General features: G+C 41.6%; 1 protein-coding gene across 2 annotated transcripts in view; it reads right to left on the bottom strand.

The window, feature by feature from the left end:
* The window catches only part of GABBR2 (gamma-aminobutyric acid type B receptor subunit 2), a 292240-nt gene that overhangs the window by 15839 nt on the left and 252395 nt on the right, over window positions 1–24006 (bottom strand). The window contains exons 14-15 of one of the 2 annotated variants that reach the window (XR_013394045.1): window positions 1537–1647; window positions 129–519 (exon numbers count right to left, since the gene is read on the bottom strand). Coding sequence is in view for 1 of the 2 variants with exons in the window: in XM_077933377.1 (XP_077789503.1) it covers window positions 295–519; window positions 1537–1647 (336 nt within the window). In the remaining variant the exon portion in view is untranslated. The remainder of the gene's footprint in view (window positions 1–128; window positions 520–1536; window positions 1648–24006) is intronic. The other variant, XM_077933377.1, reaches the window with a different exon arrangement.

Here is a 24006-nt window from a genome sequence, read left to right as displayed (position 1 = left end):
CCTGAGAAAGGCAGATTATGCTGAGAGATGCAGTGACTGGTGCAAAGCCACCCTATAAGGTTCACCCGAGTCTCACCAGTTTTAGCCCAACACTGTAACCACTGAAATCACGCTGGCTCTCAACTTACGCTTTAAGAATCATGGGCACAATCCAGTGAGCAACCATGTCCTTTTGCTGTTCCAGTTCAGTTCAGTGGGGCTTGTGCAGGAGAATTTCCCAGTGCAGGAGTGAATTTAATAGTCCTACAAAAATTACATGCAGATAACAGACCCATAATGAGTCAATGTGCTTACCTTCGGAACAAAGACTAAGCAGAGCGTAATAGTACTACAAAATATAATGACTAGTGCCACAATGCAGAATTGAACATTGGGCTGGTCCCGTGTGAGAAAGGAAACAGCAGCTCCAATAATGCACATGATGCCCACATTGTAAACACTCATGCCAATGTATTTACTGTCGTTCAGAGCAGGAATGCTCACATTTCGAGTCTCCCAAGCCAAAAAGCAACCAAATAGCTGAAATTAGAAAGAGAGAAGGAAGTGATGATTGTTAACACAATAAGCACAGTGATAGGTTTGCATACCAGACATCAAAAGAGTTCTGTTTCTATTTCTATCTGCATTCTGCTTTAAGCAGCTTATGTTGACAAATGCAAGACAGGGCGAGATCCAGGCAAAGTTAAGCACATTTAACTTCCACCGAGTGATCCCATACTCTACCTCTCATTGAAATAACTGAAACTATCTAGCTCTGGCTGGATTTAGCCCAGTAGTATTTAATTTAATTGGGGGGGGGGGAGGGACGGTTGCTTGTGAGGTATATAATTACATGATCCACCCCCTAACCACTTGGGCATGAATTACAGGTGTGGTATTGAGTGATGTGGGCGCAAGCGTGGGGCACATAAACTACCACATCTCCTGGGTCTTCTCTTATGGCTAGGAGAGATGATATAGGAGATAAACTTGTTTGGTATTGGTAAAAAGACTTAATTATGATAAATGGTTAAGAGGCTCATTTATTTTAAAAGAATTGCACTTGCTACTTTAAATATACTGGGGCATTTGTATTAAGCTGGAGCTATTTAAAATATTTATCAATCAGCTTTTTTTTTGCTAGTAACCCATAAGAACATGGCATCAACTCTCAGAGGTTACAGCTTACTTCTTCAGCTGGCTGCAGGGACTTAAAAGGCTGCCATCATTTCAAAGCAGACACCAACCCACGCTTATCAATGACACGGGAGAGTATGGAATACGTGATGATAAATGGCTCACTCAACTTCTTCCTCATGAGGGAGGAGTCCGTAGTCTCTATCTACATTACCATTACAACTTTGGGTTTTAATTTCATTTGAGCAAAATAGTAACCTAACGTTTTAGCCATTTTAGGGCAACAATAAATAAAACTGAAGGTGTCCCAGTAGGCTTCGTGGCCAAGTGGGGATTTTCATTTAGGTCTCTCCACTCCCTGGTCCATCGTTCTATCATGACACCATACTGGCTCTGAGCTACACTTACCATTAGACTTACCATGAGTAGGCCTTTGTAGGCATAAACAATGCCAAGCCAAATGGTCATGTGAGTGTTTTCACAGTGCTCCAAAATGGGAAGAATAGAAATATCTCGGCCTGCAGGGTCGGGCTGCAAGTAAAGAGAAGAGAAGAGAAGAGAAGAAAGGACTTTATCCCTGAGCTTATATACATGAAAAATGAATATTGTAGTCAGGCCAGAGACTGTTGGAGGCAGAAATCGGGGGGGGGGGGGAGAGAATGCTAATGAACTGGAAGCAGGTTCTTAGGCCCATGTTACACTGCTCAAGAAAAATACCACACTGAATGGTACATCCGTCAGTCATATTACCGTAAGCTTCTATCCTTGTCATAAATTATATTGTAAAATAAAATATTAGAAGGTCCTCAATGCAGCAATATTATTTAGCATTTATAAGGCACTTTTACAACATTCACAGCACTTCATATACATTATCCAACAATTCGTACAAGACCCTTGCAAAGTTAGTTTATATTGTTATCCTCTTTTTACAGGTTGGGGTGGTCTGAGAGTGACGGCGGGTGCTTTGCCTAAGGGATCATGGTATAGATGGACTTTCTGATGCATAACCCAGTTTATAAATTACTATTCTGTACCAGGCATGCAAAGAAGTAAGGGGAATTTGCCAGTGGTTTTTGTATAATATATTTGTTGTTTTGCAACATTTTAAACCGAAAAGTTTAGAAGATGTTGGCTTCACCAGTACAACAATCTGGACATTATATTGCATTGGAACGGACATAAAACAAATTAAACTGCAGCTATGGATGTATTAAGCATGATATGATTAATTGCAAGTTTTAATAGGTTTATAATCATGAATTATGGATGATAAGTTTTCTGATGAAAAGTTAAAATTATGATAAACTTTCTGGTGAAAAGATAAAATTATAATGAATTTTCTGATGAAAAGATATCATTAGCTGCACACCACCTACTCTTCTTTTGTACATTTTGATATTGTTAGAATTAACACCCAGCAGAAAGATGATGATATATTGGAACACCGGCTATTTTTTTAATATACAGCAAGTAAAATGCCCTTTGTGTTTTCTCCTTCAAAACTTAAGGATCTCTTAGCCTCTGCTGAAGATGGAGCTTCGTAAGCTCTTCTGGAACTTGATAGCATCTCTGACACTGGCAGCAGTTTCTGGATACTGTGTTCAGCAGCTCTGCATGGGAGTGAATTCATGTTAGGCTGTCATTCCCAGCTTACTCCAATTACTTCCAAATCTGCTGAGGCTTTTAGCTGTCAGCCCCTTGGGATTTCTCACAGCCCCCCACTCCCCATTAGGCTACCTCAAACTTTCTTTTGTAAAGGATTTCCAGATTTTGTGCTTCAAAGCGTTCACATTTCCCATCCCGTACAACAATTCTCACAAGCTAGTCAGGGGAAATAGCATCTCCTGCTTCTAGATGCCAAGAATATTACACTGAAGTTTGGGGCAATGCAGGAGGGAAATATGTTAGAAACTGCAGTCCACTCTCAATGCCCACCACTCAGACTAAGCTAATAAAAAACGCATATAAGAGAATGAGCCACTAGAAGAGGAAAGCTTACAGAGGTGTCCAAGGCACAGAACGGACAAGACCAGGGTCGCTACTTTTAATATTCCTGCACTTGTGCCTTTAATAGTAGCACCACAGAGATATTTGCCCCCTCCCCACGGATGGAAATAAATGATGGGGGAAATAATAATAATAATAATAATAATAATAATAATAATAATAATAATAATAAAATAATTTTATTTATATCCCGCCCTCCCCAGCCGAAGCCGGGCTCAGGGTGGCTAACAACACTAAAATAGTGCAACATTCTAAAAACATTATAAAAATTAATTAAGATCAAAATTGATGGCAACCATACTAAAGTTCTGTAAAGATTGCCAGAGGAGGGAGTCAGGCTGTGCCCTGACCAAAGGCCTGGTGGAACAGCTCTGTCTTGCAGGCCCTGCGGAAAGATGTCAATGGCTTATTCCCGCCCTCCCACCTCGCACATTAGCTTGCAGTGAAAGCACAACTTGTACACCAAGTCCTATTCTCCCTGCCCCTCCACAGATTAAGGGTTACTAATTGTTGCAATCCGGAGAATTTTGAATCTCAAATGGATGTAGGCAAAGATAGAAGTCCTGAGGACTTTAGCAGGTCAGATACGGTAGTAGCAATGTATCTTACTGTAGTCAGACAATTGAAGGTTAAAAAATGAGTTATTTGGGTTGCAACCTGGCAATGCTGTCGTTCCTCAAACTACTGGATTTCAGCACCGAACTCCACCATTGTTCATTTTCCCAGGAAGTCTTTGCTCTTTTTAGCTAATCTAAACTGCCAAAACATGAACTTTGGGTTTTCACATTTATCCTGCTCCAGCAAAGCCTTAAAACATTAAATACCTTACAGTTGTCAGTTTCCCAAAGGAAATCCACTTTGCTCAGAACTTTCAAATCCTCACTGCTAAGAAATATTTTTAGCCCCCAGCGTTCATCCTCATCCAACAGGGAAACCTGTCCTGTAATATTGAGTCAACGGAAAACCACCTGCAATGATTTCTGATAGGATAAACAAGTATGTGCTTAGACCAAATATGTATTCATCTACCAGGGTGGAGATGGCTTCTTTGGCAGGAGTTTTAGAAACCTTCAAATGCAGAACATGTGGCAAACTCCATTTTAACTTCTTAAAGAACGGCGAGCTCAAACCCGGTGCAGCTTTTCACTTGGCTGACCTAGATATTTCACATCAAAAAAAGGCGGCTGCGAAAAAGCTTAGGGGATCCAACTCATGTTTTTAAAATATCCTAGTAAGAAAGTGTAACGTCATCAACAAGTGTTGTGAAACATGCTTCCAAAACAAAATTCTATACAAGCCACCTCACGTCAGCGATAGTCACACATTATTTATCCCGGAAACATGCCTTCCCTTTCCATTTGTGTCTCTGCTCAAACAGCTTCATAAAGGGACGCCTTTTTTGTTGTACTTACTGAGTTTTAAAGATGAGACAATGCTGTTAGAGCTATTTATAGAGTCATCTCTTGTGGATGCACATTTTCCCCATCGCTGCCGCTAACCAAGAAAATTTCTCAGCAAAATATATCCATAATTTATTATTTTCTCTTGTGTGGGCTTTTCTTTAAAAAGACACTGATTTTTATAAGCATGACGGATCTGGGCACAAGTGGTTGCTTGATTCTGCTCAATGCCAGTTCATTCCTACCCAGAGGGCAGGTTTCTACTCCAGCCGCCTCTTCTTTGCCCATCCTGTCTCGCCACCTGAGGCGAAATGGGAATTGACAACTCCTGGCCCATCAACCCGTGTCCCACTTCTGTTGCCACACCCTGTCTCTCGCCAAACTTGGTGTGAGCTGGGGCACTCCTCAAAGTTTTGCAGACTGGCTTCCTCTCAGGGGCAGGGAAGATGAATGGCAACTCCAAAGCGCTGGAATGCCTCCCTCTTGTCAGCAGAAGTGGTGGGGCTGGTGTGCTTCACCCCATGTCATGAGCTCTGCCTCTTTAGATCATGGGATCATGCCATTCTTAATTAAAGAAAGGAAGTTCTCTATTTTGGGGTCCCTCTTGCGGTGGAACAAAATCCTGCTTCTCTCCCACCCAAGACCAATACTTTAATTTTCCCAACTGAACTGCATGGAACAAGTTCAATGGGAAAATTAAGAGTAGTATACCCCTGAACACATACAAGCCAGTCCTGGATGGATGCTCTGTCCATGTGTGCATTCAGGGAGGAGTAGGAACTCAATAAAGGGACGCGGGTGGTGCTGTGGGTTAAACCACAGAGCCTAGGGCTTGCTGATCAGAAGGTTGGCGGTTCGAATCCCCGTGACGGGGTGAGCTCCCGTTGCTTGGTCCCTGCTCCTGCCAACCTAGCAGTTCAAAAGCATGTCAAAGTGCAAGTAGATAAATAGGTACCACTCTGGCGGGAAGGTAAACGGCGTTTCCATGCGCTGCTCTGGTTCGCCAGAAGTGGCTTAGTCATGCTGGCCACATGACCCGGAAGCTGTAAGCCGGCTCCCTCGGCCAATAAAGCGAGATGAGCACCGCAACCCCAGAGTCGGCCACGACTGGACCTAATGGTCAGGGGTCCCTTTACCTTTACCCTAGGAACTCAATAGGCAAAGTGGGATGTGCAACAAAACATTGCCGTGTGTCCTGTTGATATACAAATCCCTGAGCCACTTGGGTCTAGGATACCATAAGGACCACCTAAGCAAGGTGGTGAGCCCACTCAAGAAGTAGCAGACAAAACCTGAGGCCCCCTCCCCCAAATTTAGAGCTGATGGCTACACAGATGATGCCTTGAAGGACTTCAATTATTGGTAAGCAACTTGTCTTTTTTTTTGTTAAAGTCTTTAGCTCATTTGCCGTAACCAGGGTAGCCCAGAATCCTAACAATACAACAAAAAGTTGTCATACATAAAAAGCAACTGAAGCCTCTATGAAATGGATGTCATGGGCTGGTACCACAGAAGTCAGTACAGTGCACCCTGAGAACCTGTTAAGTATGGCAAACAAGCTCTGTGTTACCTGCAAATTTGTAAAATGCGGTATTTCACTCGTATCACTGGCAAACCCAGTTTTTGGCATAACACCTAGAAATAGCCAATCTGACAGTGAATCACTAATGAGTAATCGGCTGGAGATGACTTTTCGACTGTTTGGGCAATCCCCCAACAGTAATTCTGCCTAGCTCCTAATACGCTATTGTGCTTCTAAGCATAACAACTGCTATTCCACCAAATGCCTTGCTGAAATCAAGATGTATTACACAGACTTTGTCTCCCAGCTCTCGGCTGTGTTACTAAGCAAGGGATGTGCCTCTCTCAAATTGATTCATGATCTGTTCTAGCCACTTGAAGGGTGCTGACAAGCTGCTGGCTGGCCTTTAGTACGATGGAATTGCCTTATTCACACCCTTGAAAAATATAATTCTCTTTGCCCTTCTCTGGTCCTCCAGGGCTTTGCCTGTTCCCCCCCCCCCCCTATGAATCTGAAGATGAGGTTATTTATTTAATATCTCCAACTAGAATTTCATTCAGCCAGGGCCTTCCCTATTTAAAAGCAATTAAGGTTTTCCCCTCAAGCCACTACATTTCTGTTCCGATGGCCAACCCTTCTTCGAGTCTCATTAACATTCAGTACATTTACCATCAAGCCCCAATTTGCTTTCTCAAATGAAGGATGAAAGCAATTCTGCTTTCTTATCGTGGACCAACAACTACTTTCTCACCATCCCATTTGGCATTTGGAGTAGCATTTGCAGAGGCCTGTTAAGTGAGGGAGTTTCAAGGACTGTGGAAACTGTAGCCGAGGATGAGGTTCAATAAGAAGAAGACAAGGCTCAACTATTCACCAGGGGATTTTTTTAAATATCCCCCCTTCCTCCAAGGAACTCAAACCAACATACATAGTACCCTGCCTCCCTGCACACACCAATTATACTCTCACAACAACCCTGTGGGAGGTAGGTTTAAGCTTAGAAACTACGACTAGCCTAATACAGTGGTGCCTCGCAAGACAAAATTAATCCGTTCCGCAAGTCTCTTCGTCTTGCGGTTTTTTCGTCTTGCGAAGCACGGCGCTTAGCGGCTATTAGCGGCTTAGCGGCTATTAGCGGCTTTAAGAAAAAGGAAACAAACTCGCAAGAACTCGCAAGACGTTTTCGTCCTGCGAAGCAAGCCCATAGGGAAATTTGTCTTGCGAAGCACCTCAAAAAACGAAAAACCCTTTCGTCTAGCGAGTTTTTCGTCTTGCGAGGCATCCGTCTTGCGGGGCACCACTGTAATGTCACAAACTCTTTGTGGCATCTGCAGTTCGGCAGAACATTCTTCTTCCCAGGCTGAGAGGAAAAATGAGGAAAACAGGTTATTTATTGGGACAGAGTGACTTTTGCAGCTGTTATTAAAGCTGCAAAACAATGAAGCACGGGACAGAGTGAGGGAGAAATTTCTGGAAAAACAATGGGATATCAGCTCCCCCCAAGGCATGATGGATAACAGCAACAACCGGGAAAAGATAGACATAACATTTTACAAGGACAGAAAGAAACACCACAGACAGAATAATTGCCACACACAGGAAGAACAAGGATATAGTTCTCACTTGTAGATTTATAAATCATTTAATGTGTCAACACGAATAGAAGTTATTAACATTGCAGTTGTTGTATAAGGGATTATTATGATGACCAGAATGTCATTGAAATTAATAGGATTTTGGAATGTAGAAATAAAGAAAATAATCAAACCATCAATTCTAGCACGTGGGGGCCCACCTTATCTAAATTATATAATTTGGTATTTGAATGATTGGAATTAGTAATTGTATTATAAATTGGTATTGTTATAAAGAGGCTATTATTGGATTGTAATTGAAAACTAATAAAAATTATTATCAAATTCTTTATGGCTGCATAGATTGTGCCAGGCAGGCCGTGAGGAGAGCATGTGACCCTTAGACAAGTCCCTCACTACTGATTAGCAGACTCGGAGCTTGTCCACACCTGAGTTTAAATGCGTATTTGATGCTGTTTGGGCTCTCATTTGAGTAGTGTCTCCCTCAAGCAGCCCCCATCCTGTTGGTTTCCCCAGTAAATTTGCATCTCTCTGATCCAGAGATAACATAGCATTTTGAAAAATGCAACTCCAAGCCAAGCTTGAAACAGTATATGCATTGCCTTGGGGTTTTGTGTTGTTGTTGTTTTGGAGATGGATCAAACATCCATTTCTGCTACCCACCTCCACTTTCCTAGAGTTGACCCTTTCCCACTTGGACCTAGTCTTCCAGTGCAAAGAGTAAGGCCATCTTTGTGCTTGTCCTAACAGGAAAATACACATTTGGGCTGATTTGCAGAGTTTAGGGCAGTATTCTCTAACCTAGTGCCCTCCAGATGTTTCTGACTACAGCGTAAGTATCACAGCCAAAGAAATTGTTTCCAAATAAAGCAGCGTGCACTGAACCCCCAAATCTGCTCCAGAAAATTACCCAACCCTTTGCAATAGATTTTGGAGGAACAGGAGGCCCTGTTGTGTGACTGGAAGTTCAGTCACACAAAGTTGTATGTCACTCAGTGACAAATATTCTTATGCATAGCTTTTTGGCCTTCTCCTATATGTCATAAGAACCTCTGACTTGTTTCAAGAGTAAACTATGAAGTATTTGATTGGTATGTAGAAAAAACCGCAAACAAAAAACCACAGGTAGTTTGATTTTCCTAGGGCTTTTAAATTTTGTATATTAATTTCAGTGGAGCTTTGATTTTTGTTAATGTGAATTTCCCTGTTGCAAACTCAGTATAAAATGGTATTTCAGAAATATCTCAGAAGCGGAATAAAGCAGGTAGTTTAGCCTCTAGTGTTTCACTCAGATCAGTGAATCCTTTATGCAGCATTTTCCTTAAATAATTTAGCTTCTCCCCCCCCCCCCCCAGCAGATGTCATACCACATTCCCTTTAACATAGTTTTACCGGACATATTTTCACACTGACTGACTACACATAACTCTGTCATATGAAGAAGAATATTCCTAAAGCCACTCTCTGTTCAGACCCACCATTCTTTAAAAAAAGAAATAAAAGTCTAACCTAGAATGAGGCAGTTTCTTATGTTCCAGTGATTGCTAAACGAACAACACAGAGAACAAGGGACGGGAATTACGCTCTGCTTTAAAGCAAGCTTGCAATGATTTATTGCAGGAGAGATTTAGTAAGAATAACAAGAAACCCTCAAAGCTTTTAAAGAGGTCTCTTCAAATGTGCCACAATTCTACTGATTTATAGCGATATAGTCAATATTGAAAAATGGTTCACTAAGCACAACAGTACTAGAAGTGGCCTGGAAGTTTAAACCCTTTTCTTTCACCAAAACGGTTCGGCTCCTTGCTGCTTAGCTTTTAAAATTCTACAGTGCCTTGTCGATTATTTTAAAAGTAGGCAGTGTGTATTTTAAAAGTAGGCTGTGTTCAACAGCGATGCCGAGAAGGGGGTCTTGTCATCTGGGAGGTCATTTCGCTGCTGCTAATGCAGTAGTTTGACTTCACCCCATTGTCTCTTGACAGATGGATGCCAACAATATTCAAGAAAGGACAGTATTTAGGTCCCTTTAATAACGGCACAGAAAAACAGCTGGTTTATAACGACAGAAGCTATATGTTTCCCTGTCACTGCTATGATCTAAATTCAGCACATGGATCACGTGAGATGTAACTGTACCACAGCTGCCACATTTTCATCTGACCCTGCTCCTGTACCTGTGCAATATCAGAAATGCTTCCACTTCCTGAATTTTTGCATGTCAGGTCAGGTTGCAGCCAATCGCAGCTCCCACAGCAGCAAGAAATACGGTTTGAACCTGGACATTTTTAATCTAGCTGTTGCAGCAGCAGTGGTGGTGCAGGTACCGCATCTAGAATGCATTGTTCTGAGGAAGGTCACATACACCCCAGCCCTTTATCAAAACAAGGCAGGGAAGAGAGGGAGGAAGCGTTAGGGGAATGACCAATACTGCCACTACTAATGTGACAGCAAAAAAAATAACAGGTCAGTTGGTAGAGAATGACTATTAATCTCAGGGTCGTAAGTTCGAGCTGCATGTTGGGCATAGATGACCCTCTTGGTTCCTTCCAACTCTACAATTCTATGAATAATTATGAATGGAGGAATAGGAATAGGAATTACGGGGCGGGGGGGGGGCGGGGAGAGAAGGACAGTGGTGGTGACAAGAAGAGGAAGGAGGAGGAGCAGCGTTGGAGAAGAGAAGACATCACTGCCTACCCCAGGAATCTTATGGCGGCCTTCCTTGAAAGTAGGAACCAAAGGCTGTGGATTCCCTCCAGCCCCTAACTAAACTGAAGGCAAAATAACAAAAGCTGAAGGGAAAGGAAGAGGAGCCAATCTGATTAGAGTTGAAGTCATGGTTCCAGGAGAGACGCCACAAAGACTGAACCAGGTTGGAACAATCTTAGGGGAGCAGTGACGAGGGCCTTCTGGCAATTCCCTCACTGCGAGAAGCCAAGTTACAGGGAACCAGGCAGAGGGCCTTCTCGGTAGTGGCACCCGCCCTGTGGAACGCCCTCCCACCAGATGTCAAAGAGAACAACAACTACCAGACTTTTAGAAGACATCTGAAGGCAGCCATGTTCAGGGGAGCCTTTAATGTTTAATAGGTTTTTGTATTTTATTATTCTGTTGGAAGCTGCCCAGAGTGGCTGGGGAAACCCAGCCAGATGGGCAGGGTATAAATAATAAACAACAATAATTATTATTATATAGCAAAAAACACGTGAGAGAACCAAACACTGCTCTATTTGAGGGGACAGATCTCCTAAATATTCCATTCCAAGAGATGAGGTTTACCTAGCTGTTCTGAATTGTTTTTGTTACTGTGTTTTAATGCTGTAAGCCACCCTGGGACCTTGCAAGTTAAAGACGGGAAATAACAAGCTAAATAATAGAACGGATGGGTGGGGTCTTTTCTGGAGTACCGCAGAAAACCCAGGTGTGCATACCATTAAAACTTGCACCACAAGCAGCAAGTGCAAAGACATGTAGTCTGCAAACAGAATTTCAGTATGTTGGAAGACACGAACCTTAAGTTATGGCAATGTGCCCTAATGCGGCTACAGCTGGTAGGACATGCAGCTTCTTCTTTCAGGGCTCTAGGATTACCAAATTAGGAAGTTTCTGGGATGACTTAATTAGGCTACAGATCAGACAATGAAAGCACCAGCATCCTCGCACTGGTATGTATAAATTGTGAGAGTACTTAGCTGATAAATTAAAATCAAGGCCAGCAAATATCAGCTGTAGCTTTCTAGCCCTGTATGCCTAAACATCTTCATTTTTCCTGGTCAACGTGGAGATTTCTGGAATCTAGGAGTATACTTGAAAAAACAGCAAGGCTGATTGGATTGGTAACAGTGTGGCTTGACACCCCACTCTCATTTCTGCACTCCCAGGTTTATACTGAGTCCTTCCCCAGTGGGTCACAGTGCATATCTGGTGGGTAGCGTTTGGCTTGGTGGTTATAAATTGGGTAAGCTTGCATTAGCAGAACTCCAGGTTATGATAAGTGACACTAGCACAGAATTTGATAATGATCAGATTGAAGGACTGCATTCAGTTATGGGAACCAGATCTTGAGGAATAATCAATATTTCAGAGGAGCTCTGGGCATTTTCAGGGTGGCACCTCTGCTATGGAGTTATTTTCCTATAAATGCTTGCCAGTTAGCTCCCTTACAGCTTTTACAAGGTTAGCAGGAAGGTCTTCACAAAGGGATGTTGGTTCTTTGCTGTATTATTTCTGCTTTCTAAATATAGTTTATTTTCACTGTAATTCAGGAGTTTTAATTGTATTTTGGGAGTTCTTAGATACTGAATTCATTTTCTGTTTTGTTTTGTTAGCTGCCCTGGGGATAGGATATGAATGTTAGCAACAATTTTAAAAATAAGCAGTAATATACAGACAGACAGAATAAAACTACAGATACAACACATAATTTGCTTGGAAAGATGGAAACTGAGGGGAAATGTGGTCTGTGTTAATTTGCAATAAGTGAAAGTCTAGTATAAACAGAATGGTATTCTCCCCCCCCCCCAGTGTACCAGTTTAAACAATTGTGCAATAAAGTGAGTTATCAAAATTTAAAAACAACTCACCTTTTGTGTCACCTAATTTATATTTTCAACAATTTTTAATCTCCTACAAAGCAGGAAGCTTATATAGGAAGTTACTGAGTCACACTGGTCCAATGAGCTGAGCACTGTCTATACCAGAGATGGGGGACCTACTTCAGTCAAGGGCCAAATTCAACCTTGGCTAACCTTCTGGGGAATGCATTCCATTAGTGGGTAGAGCACAAAACAAAAAGAAAGAAAAAGGAAGACACGCACATACCTCTACTCACACCTCACAATGGTCACAAAGATACAGGCACCAAGTATGCAAGCACAAAGGCATGCACACCCACACACATCCAGCATTTTCAGCCCTGGAGTGGAGGTGGCAGGAGAGATTCTTCTGCCTGCTTTTTCTACCCTGCCTGGGCGGATATGTTACCTTTTGATCTTAAAGTTCAAGCAGAAAGGTTTATCTCCCATTCTAGCAGCTGCGGGGTGCTTAGTGCTGAGATCAGAGACCCCTCTGCCTCTTCTGCAACTCTAAAAGAGCAAGCAGAGGACTTATTCCCAATCCTAGTGCACTGGCTTTATCTCAGACCTCCATAAAATTGCATGGGATGATTGGCAGGTGGGAAGGGCTCACTGGGATTGGTCTGTCAGGCTGGATTGAGGGAAGTGGCAAGCTGAATTAGGACTGCAGGTGAAGAATTCCCCAGCATTGACCTGTACTAAGAATGCCTCTTAATGGTTCCAAGGATGGAACCTGGTGTCTTTGGCTGCAATTAGTCCTTCCCACGATGGTGGAAAATGGGTGTTAAAGTGCAAAAAGAGGGGAGGGGAAAGAGGAATCTTTGCCTGCCCGAAACCTTCGCAGACTCCATCACTGGAAGTAACCCCACCAGGAGAAAAATGACTAAATAAAAAAGTGGGTGGAAGAAGAGTTTCCATCTTCCTCACTGCTGTAATTCAATCTCTCCTCCCCACTTCCCTATATTGTAGAGATCTGGGACAATGCAAATCAGGTCATGTTACGTCACATGCCATTCGGCATCGAATACTTAATCCTCACCCCAGTTTTATTAAATTGGTCATTTAAACGCTTGTCCTTTCCCCACTCTTCTGTCGACTTCTACAACAAAATTGCCTTAAGCAGAAATCTCCATCGATAATCTATTTCTAAGAGAGAACTGAGGCAATGGATTCCAGTCACCATCTTTTGCTATGTTTTCTGTGGAAAGATCAGACCACAGCGGTATTAGTGACTGATAAATCATTAAACCTTGTTTTGCCAGAGTGGCTGCTGAATGAGTTTTTAAAAGACTATTATCATAAACCAGTCAGCGGCTGTATTCATGTCATTACGAGAGAGAGAGAGAGAGAGAGAGAGAGAGAGAGAGAGAATACCACAGGGAGGCAATAAGATATGCTAATATGTTAGAAAGAAAGCTATAAAGAATCCAGCCTCATGATGGATCACAGTTCCCTTTACAAACACTAGATGGCATCAGATTACAAGGTTGGTGCTACTTTAACAAATATTCTATCATTTATTATTACTTGCAAAGTGTCTGTCATGATGGCAAGATCTGGATGGTAGGATGTTCTCTATGTTAGAAGGGCCCCTGGGATGTTTGTGTGTGCAATGCTCTGCAGCTAGCGAGTTCTGAAATATCTAGGGTTTCTCTGTGTGTGTCATTGTTTTCCACTGTTTTCTACCTTCAGTGTGTCTGGGCAATACAGAAGCTTACAGGACTCTTTAGCGCTGTGGTTTGCAAACTGATAATACGGTGCCTCTAGTATATGGTAGACTAACTTCCAATTTGTAGACAACTGGCTGAATGAAGAACATGGCAAACCCTTGGTTCAAAATGCTCTGCAAACTGCTAGGCAGATCTATCTTCTATATAAGCTGTTAAGTGCAGTTATTTTAAATAGAAGTGAATTTGGGTTTAAAAATTCTTATGCTTAGACACACCTCAGAATGCCTGATACTCTCTAATTAATAAATACCCTTTCCTTAATTTTATGCATTTTACTGTGAATCTTCCTGGCCATTGTAAACATACAATGTAATACAGCAGTCTTGACATTAATGAAGTTCCCCTCTCTGGTAATCAAAGGGAACACTTCTCAACCTAAATATAAATATAAATCTAACAAACAAACAAACAAACCTTTTGACAAGATGGGCCTTCCAGTTGATAACTCTGCTTCTGAGTAGTGAGGAAACAGACTTCACATGCTGTGTTTCTTATTTTGGAACTGCCACCCAAATATGAAATATATGTGCACACAATCATTAGGAGGAATGTGTGTACACTAAGACATGCCAAGTAGGCAATTGTCAATCAGAAAAGAACGGGTCCCCCACTTGTGAGCACTGTGTTCTATTTTTTACAAACACATTCTTCACACCGTGAATGCATGAGCATGCGTTATAGTCACATGTCTACAACAAACAACACATGTGTGCACAGAGTGACTCTCCTATGTACACTGAATGGAGCTGGATTCTACGAAGTCCTTAACCAAGGTCTGACACGCTAGTTTATCTGCACAAATTCCATGACATCATTTCAAAGCTACCTGCCCCAACGATACGTTCATAACATAGATCCTGCTAGTCCAGGCCGTTTCAACTAGGTTAACTTTCAATGGCAGGAGTTAATCAGGTAAGGGCAATGAAGGAGTTTTGGTAGTGGTTATGTTCAGTGTCATCTATCCTGGGGCAGAGGGAGGCTCATCAAATTGAGATGGTAGCCCATCTGATCCTAAACCTCCACTGCTTTGTGGGACACCTTCAGGAGAAGAATAGGCTAAAGAGTTAACCCTACACAAATCCAGAGTGGAGTCCCTAAGATGGTTGGATGGTATGCCTCCTTCCAGCATCTCCTGCAGCCAAGCTGGTGCCAATCATATTGCTCTGCTTTCCTTGTCATCTGGGCAGCCCAGGACCTCCATACACACTGCCCAGGCTTGCACTCCAGGAAGGCCACTTTGGTGCTGCTAATGTGGGTTTAAAATGCATCTTTCTTTTCATCTATGCAGCAAATACCCTTTTGGGGTAATGGTGGTTCCCGTTTGCTTTCAAAGTGACCACTGTGCTCATTGTGGGAGGAACAAAGAGAAACCTGCAAACGAAATAATGTGGAGTGCTTGTGTCCGGGGCTTCTATACTCCATTCCATTTCCCTTCCCTGTTGTTTTCTGTTGCCCCTCACCAAGACAATCGGCATCCTGTGCCCACTGACTCAGTCATTATTAGGTTATTTAGGTTCCTTTTGGGGGTGGGGAGGAGGCTAGGATGGACAAACAATCTTGGACTGTTTCACTTCTTTCTATGGGCAGCACTTGCTTCTCTTCCTAGCAGTGCAGGATTGACATACAAGCTAAACAAGCTATAGCTTAGGGCCCCACTCTCTTGGGGGTCCCCAAAAAATTTAAAGGGGAAAAAAAAACCTGGTTGTGCATTTCCAAAATATAAGATAAAAAACAAATAAAATAAAACCCACATACAGTTAGAGCTTAATAATTACCGGTATTTCACTATTAATATACTTCTTCTTAATTGTACAGTGGTACCTCGGGTTAAGTACTTAATTCGTTCCGGAGGTCCGTACTTAACCTGAAACTGTTCTTAACCTGAAGCACCACTTTAGCTAATGAGACCTCCTGCTGCTGCCGCACCGCTGGAGCACAATTTCTGTTCTCAACCTGAAGCAAAGTTCTTAACCTGAAGCACTATTTCTGGGTTAACGGAGTCTGTAACCTAAAGCGTATGTAACCTGAAGTGTATGTAACCCGAGGTACCACTGTATTTCAGTTCAACAATTACTTTGATAAAATACGTATTTTGTTATGTGCAAATGGCTTTAGATACCTATTAGGTCCATAAATTACCATATAGCATATATTCAACACAAAAAACAGCGACAATTTGTTGTTGACAAAGGACAGCTGGACATATAAAGGGCCCCATTACCTTCAATATCTTAGGGCCTCATCAAACCTAAATCCAGCCCTGCCCTAGGGACACTGAAAAACAGTTTCTCATTGTGAACCAGGAAATGACAACGCGATGGTCCCCTGTGGCGTCCTTTTTATATCTATGGCTGAGTACGCATGCAACCTTTGAAGCACACAGGCTGTTTTCTTTCATACTGAACGTTTGCAAATGTACACACCTTTGCGCGGTAACATCATCTTTAGCGGCATGTTTTCAAACTAGCGCAACAATCCTATTCTCTATTCCCTTCCTCTTAATTAGCATTTCCACAGGCATTCCTCCCCAACCCCACTGTCTTTTGAAAAAGAGGGGCTGGTTGCTATGATTAAGTGGGCACAAGATGTTGGACATAACATTATGATGGCTGACTGGGAACAGTTATGGACCACAGGTATGAAGTTTACGGCATGTAATGCCTTAAGAGAGAATATTATGAAAATGATATACAGGTGGTACATGACACCAGTCAAGCTTGCAAAAATCTATCATTTGCCCGATAATAAATGTTGGAAATGTAAAGAAACTGAAGGTACATTCTTTCACCTTTGGTGGACGTGCCCAAGGATTAAGGCTTTCTGGGAGATGATATATAATGAAATGAAAAAGGTATTTAAATATACCTTCCTGAAGAAACCAGAGGCCGTTCTCCTGGGCATGGTCGGCCAATTGATAGAACTTTCTTTATGTATGCCACAACAGCAGCAAGAATACTTATTGCAAAGTATTGGAAGACACAAGATCTACCCACCCTGGAAGAATGGCAGATGAAGGTGATGGACTATATGGAACTGGCGGAAATGACCGGCAGAATCCGAGACCAGGGAGAAGAGTCAGTGGAAGAAGATTGGAAGAAATTTAAAGACTATCTACAGAAATACTGCAAAATTAATGAATGTTAGAATGATGTTGGATTGAAGTTAAGTCGTTTTCAGCAGTAATGTTATAAAGATGTGCAAAAATGGATTGTTAACAGGTGATAATCTAAAGTTATAATATATTAAGATTAAAGATTAGGATAAAAACAAAGAGGGAAAGGATTTGCTGAACCAGCTAATTGAACTGGAATACAAAAAAGGGAGGTGTGAGGAGGTCTGGGGAACAAGCAAATGAAAGATAAGATACGGAAAGATTGAATTGTTTTTAACTGTTTTTACTTTGTATTTTTTCATTTTCTTTTTTCTTTTTGTAACATTTTGAAAACTTTAATAAATATCTTTTTTTAAAAAATGAAAAAGAGGGGCTGGAAACAGGTGCGTTGATCTCCAGAGGATATATATTGACATACACAGGTGACTAAGTTACAGTACTGCTTCCTGTTTTGCCTACTTCATACACAGGTTGGACATTGAGTGGCACCGCGCTGCAACAGCAGTAGGTCTGCCCAATAGGAAGGTGCTTGCTTTGTAAACATGTGCAAAACGGATTCAATCAGCTCCAATAGAAAGCGCTTGGGATGGGCAAATAGTGTGGGACAGAGATGGCATGGGGATGATGCCGTGTGCATAGCAACCCAAAAAGGTGCCTGCATCCAATACTGGATGCATATGATCACACGGCGTAGAAACACCCTTCATATCTCTTCGTCCATCTTCTTCAATGGGATGTTTTGAGGTTCTGCTTCCTTAGGTTACAGAGAGTCTGCTGATATCTGACCTTTGTACATGGCTGGTGTACGGGCCTGAGCACAAGCCCTCAAAGACGTGGCATTAGTATATAAATTATGAACTGATAAGAAAGTGCATCTGAGCATGCACTCACGCACGCACACACCCCTAACCCAAAGCCTCTGACATTAAATCACAGTGGCATACTCTCTAATATTTCAGCCAGAGAGTCAGGGTGGCGTTACAGAACTGGGAGACTCAGCCAGGAATCTCACACTAGGCCATGAAGCTCACACTGTCTCTTAACCTAACCTACATCACAGCATTGTTCTGGGGATTAAATGAGAAGGGGGAGAACCATGTATGCCCTGTTGACCTCCTTGGAGAAAATATGAATATAATAAAATAATCATTAAAAAAAATTCACAGATGAAAAACAGGTTACACTCCCCTTCCTCACACCAAATATCATTGCTCAGCACAGCCATAGTCTGAATTTCATTCCATCTGCAACAATTTGCCCTGTAATAGTTTCCAAACCACATGTGCTAGTAATCTGATTGTAACAATTAGTCCTTTTTTTTTATAAAAAAAAAGGGTGTTTAACACTTTACTAATGCCAATTATTCAATCTAGATTTGTTAAGTCAACCAGCCATAACACATATCAAGCAAGGAACAGGTCAAAGGAAAATGTTTGGCACAAGTGAGGGGTGACTGACTGGGTATTTTTAGAAACAAACGAACAAAAAGTGATTTTAATGGATGTGCCCTGGTGCCAATTTTTGTGACAATAACTCAAGAGGAAGCCAAAACTATGGTAAAAAAATGGGGTGCAAGCATGCTAAAGCCATGTTTTGATCTGACTTCTTGATTCAAAATGGTGCCTTGTGTCCAAATGGCAATAAAGTCTGTCACCCCAACTTGGAAACCCTCGAGCCAAGTTTGGTGATGATATCTCTAGGGGTATAGAGACAAGACAAGTAGACAGACAGACAAACCACTTTCCAAAATGTATAGTGGATACTGTACACGATATCAAAAACTATTCTACGTATCTAGCATTAAAGAGCTAATGTTAATTACAATGTTTAAGAATTTAGCTTCAACTGCTTCAAGGCAAAAAGCCTGCAGTAATTAATCTGATCTATCAATAAGTGTCCTTTTAAGGGAAACAGCAAGCGTTCATTTGTAAATCTGTAAAAATAAAAAGTTATTTTAAAAAGATATCTGGTTGAACTTGCAGCACTCCAATGCACATTGAGACTGTCCATTTTAAATTGGAAGTTAGAGATTATGATACTATTGCATACACCTAGATTTCCATAAAATTTTAAGGTTTAATCTGAATGTATCTGCAGGATCCATCCTTCCATTTAGACAGTCTCCCTTCGAAGCCTACACCAATTTATTCTAATTTCCAAAGCAGTGACTCTTCACTAATGATCTATACAATCATTTCTGGGAGTCTTAATTTTAAAAGACACTAGCTTGGGAAGAAGGGGAAATCAAATTAGAAGTGAGCAAACAGACACACACAGAGAGAGCAAGATTAATAGCGTGATAAAGCTCTCTCTTCTGAGCACACAATTATTTCAGGGATGTAATCTCTTACGTAAGACCAAAGTTGAAAGCAACATTTGATGAAGTTAATGTGCTTCTGTGGTTAAGATTAGAACACAAAGTGCCTGTTCTTTGGGCTATGTGTTTCCAATGAAGCAAATCTGTTACTCCACCTTTCTGGAAACGACTCAGTTAGAATTTTCTAAAATGAATGTTACAATCCATTTTAGAAAATTCTTAACTGCCTTGCCATGTCCGTAACCTGCTTCAATTTCTGGTAACACCATTTAAATTTATTCTGTGGCTTTATGCCCAAACACGTTTTGGTGATGGTAGCCAATCCCAGTATTATCACTTCCATTTTGCTAATTGTTAATTCCAAATCAATATAGGTGAAATGACTGTTCATGCTATAAAAACTCTCCAAAGCACATATGTATTCCTGAACATAACTATCTGTTGCTTGTTAAAATGTCCCAGGTTGGAAGAAGGCTCAGTAGGATTTCCAGAGTTCAGAAGGTGGAGCTTTGGCACCCTGGATGGCTCCTTGTTCTGCCTAGCAAAACCAGAATAAATAATGAAATAGAACATACCAGGCGAAATAATGGAAATATACTGAATTTGCATAAATTGAAGGATTTAGCCATCAAGGTAGAGAATATGGACTACTTGGGTGCCAAACACCAAAGTATAGCAATCTGAAATCCAAGTAACAGAGCAACTGACATTCACCAGAGAATGCAAGTCAAAGAAAAAGCACTTACATTTGCCAATGATGTTTAAGAAAAACAGGCCTATATTCAGCAAATCATGCCAAATCAAAGGTACCACCACTGAGAAAGTCCTGTTCAACATCTTAAACACTTCCAAAGCTTTCAAATCACCATATGTCATATATGTGTGCACATTGCCCAAAGCCAGAAGCTTCTAGAACTTAAGACTCTAACCACAAATATTGTAGCAAGCCAAAGCAAGATATTCCACCCAAGAACTTCCATAGAATGTTGTGGCCCTCAGGCTGCCGTGGACTGTAAAAGGGAAAATGACTAGAGCAAGGAATTACCCTCAGCACTAAACAATGACTGCATTCCTCCATAATTCCTATGCACGAGGAGTCCATCTTGCCAGCACAACTCCGGCTGGAGGTCATGCTACCATCACCCTTGGAACCCAAAGACTGCAGCCTAGAAACAATACCAAAGCCACGTTTCCCCCAACAGCACTGGAGCCAATACTGATAAATCAGGAGGAAGAGGCTTCTTGCATTGGAGGTGCAACTGGCCACTGAGACTGTGTGTGAGCCTCTGGTACTGAAGCAACATTTGAGCCTATTAAGCAGGCATGTATTTCTTCAGCCTAAGCTACACTCCTAACCAGAGTCTTATCTGACCAGAGTCTTATGCCTGCTGGAATGCCCACTTGAGCTTGAACCATTTGGCTCTCTGGCCATCACCTGAACAGAACCCACCACTCACAGTAACATCCCCAAAATGAAGTTTTTCCATTTCCCCCATCCAGAAAGAGACCATTTGACAAAACTAGGGCAAGAGCTAGCAATCTGAACCACAGTAAGCTCCATACCCACCCACCCACCCACTGCATACATCAAAAGGAAAAAGAAAAGCTCAAGTCATTGCCAATCAAAATTTTAGAGGAAGAATCATGGTCAAGGAGGGTACATGTGACAGGAAGTACATGCAAATTAACCTAAGAGGAAATAAATCTTCATCAGAATCAACCCCAAATCATTGCCTTACTAGAGGTAGCCTACAATGGAGGTTGCAATTGTATGCATACTTTGTCAGGAGCAAGTCCATATAAATACTGGGAATTCCTTCTGAGTAAACATGCAAGCCAGCCACAGCTTTAATACAGAAGTTGTTGCAATGCAATTAAATTTCAATAAAATCAAAGTTAACGTATACATTAATTAAAAAGATACAAAAATCACCTTTAAACCAACGGATTATAAACTAAAAAAAAAATAATGTCCAAGATCGTTGGAACTCTAATTTATTTAAAAAACAAACAAGAGCACAACAACTCTGTGTTGAACAATATTTGAACTGTAGTCTTAATATTCAAGTACAGTATAACAAATTTGTAAAAACTCAACTGCTTCCCTGTAGCAGAAATAGCCTCTAGGAAATGAGGCTGGGAAGATTTTGCAAGCTGGGGAAGAGTTGTTCTTTCTTTTTTCCTTCAGACTGCCAATGTGCCACAAATTACTTACATTGTTATGAGTGGGCAGGCTGGTAGGGATTTTTCTGTGCTAATAACTTTGGTAAGACTTTCATTTGCAGGGCTGCTCAGTTAATTCATATGGAAAAAGAGCTCTAATGTCTCTGTGTGACGTCGTTACTTTCGTTATTGTAGTCTTGGTTTCTGGTCAATACATTCATCTTGTTACAACTTTGCATACAAAAAAATTATAATTGCAGTTGCTAGCTGGCTACACCTGACCCTTTAAAGTATCTGCATTTTTTCTAGTTGTTAGCAACTGATCTGCTTACATGTTTTGCTATACCACAATAGCAAACCTCGAACTCACTTCAGCTTTTGATTTGTTTAAATGTTTAAAGTATGGACATTAAATAAAAAGGATGCCAACAGGATCAGGAGTTCCTGAGCAATCATATAAGACGGTCCCTTTGAAACTCCCAGTCTTCAGGGAATTCTTTCCCTGTTATCTTGTTTGTCAAGGGAATGTGGGTACATAAAAAAGCCCTAGCCCAGTCCAATAATACGGTTCTGCTATATTCACTTAACAACCATTGGGTTAATTCTACAATATTTGCTGTCTTCAGCTGGCATAGCTAATTCCCCTTTGAAAAGAAACTCTATACAGATCAGCCAAACTCCGTAAATAACAACAGATTACACAGCTCATTGGGAGTATTAATGTATGAGTAGATGATCTCAGTCCTGGAAACTCTGACCCTTTGCAGCAGTGGAGTCAATGTTCCTTGGGGCTTTTAAGATTATCGGCCTAAAGCTTTTTGTTAGTAGGAAACCCAATATTTAGGGGGCCGTGACTGATAACAGAACTAGCTATTATAATAAGACCAACTCAAAGACCTGAACTCTGCTTAAAACTATGAATTAGTGCTGGTATACTTAGAAATTAAGCCTCAGGCTTAACCAATTAGTTCTCATCCCTAGCTGAAATGAAACTTAAGGGCATGTAGCTGCATTTGCTCCTGTTCACCTCTTGTTAATTTGCCGTTTACTCTCTTATCCATTTCTTGTCACCTGTTGGAGGATGGGATCAGCTTTTTTAATAAAAAAATTACTATTATCCCGTAAACTACGGTGGACACTGATATGGAATAAATGAATATATAATACTTATGTGCGCATATCCAGTCTCAAAGTAATTGCACACCTAGGGGTTCACATACGTGGTTTCTAGGTCATCAGGAACGTTTCACTCAGTCAAGCATTAAATGGTAGACCCCAAGGTTCAAAAGGAGGAGACTCTTGAGAGTCCCATGGACTGCAAGAAGATCAAACGTATCCATTCTGAAGGAAATCAGCCCTGAGTGCTCACTGGAAGGACAGATCTTGAAGCTGAGGCTCCAATACTTTGGCCACCTCATGAGAAGAGAAGACTCCCTAGAAAAGACCCTGATGTTGGGAAAGATGGAGGGCACAAGGAGAAGGGGACAGCAGAAGACGAGATGGTTGGACAGTGTTCTCGAAGCTACGAACATGAGTTTGACCAAACTGCGGGAGGCAGTGGAAGACAGGAGTGCCTGGCGTGCTCTGGTCCATGGGGTCACGAAGAGTCGGACACGACTAAACGACTAAACAACAACAAGTTTCAAAAGCACCTAAAATTTATTTCATGTAGTTCTTCCTCCTCTGGCGGTCTGGCACTCGCTTCCCCATGGAATGTGAGGGCAGGCAAAGGCACTGGGTGCATGGAGCACTCTGGCAGCCGCGACCCCCTGATCCTGTTCCTGGAAGCACAGGTTATCCTGCTAATTATTATTATTTTTTAATTGGAGCAAACTACAGGCACGTGCTAGAGACGATGAGATAAGTAACTGCAAAAACAACCCAGCTACGAGGATTTAAAAGGTTTGGATTGAGAGGGGATTTCATTTGGTGAAAGAGATGATGAGGGAAGGGGAGCCCACGGATTGCTTATATTGAAGTTTTCTTCTACATTTATGATATGGCAACCCTTGCCGGAATGCAAGTTGTTGTTTTTTTAAAAAAAAATCTGTACAAGTGAGGATGGAAGAAATTGGAATATAAATATGGAATTTAACAAAACTGGAACTGCATGTGTAAGAGAAAGGAACTGAGAGGGAAGCGGGGAGGGGACGCTACACTTTGAAAATATGGAGCAAATTTCTCCCTAAGCTCCGTTATTCACAAACGAATGTGTTTGAGATAAGGACAATTGGCCTTAAATCAGTGGCAGGGAGGAAAGGAGTCTGCCAGCTGTGGGAATAGAAGCTTTTGGATTAATTATCTACAGTCTGGATTTAGGCCGTTCTTCCTAGGCTGGAAAAATGGCGAAAACAGCTTGTTTGCTGGAAGCCAAATTATGGGACATAAATGATGCAGTGACTTTGGGAAACTGTGAGATAACAGTTTCTCCCGAGACATGACGGGAACCATCGACAGTTGTAGGGAA

The sequence above is a fragment of the Podarcis muralis genome, chromosome 8 (genome assembly GCF_964188315.1).
Source record: "Podarcis muralis chromosome 8, rPodMur119.hap1.1, whole genome shotgun sequence".
Classification (NCBI taxonomy): Eukaryota; Metazoa; Chordata; class Lepidosauria; order Squamata; family Lacertidae; genus Podarcis; species Podarcis muralis.
Note: the sequence above shows the minus strand (reverse complement) of the source record. Positions and strands in the feature narration are given on the sequence as shown.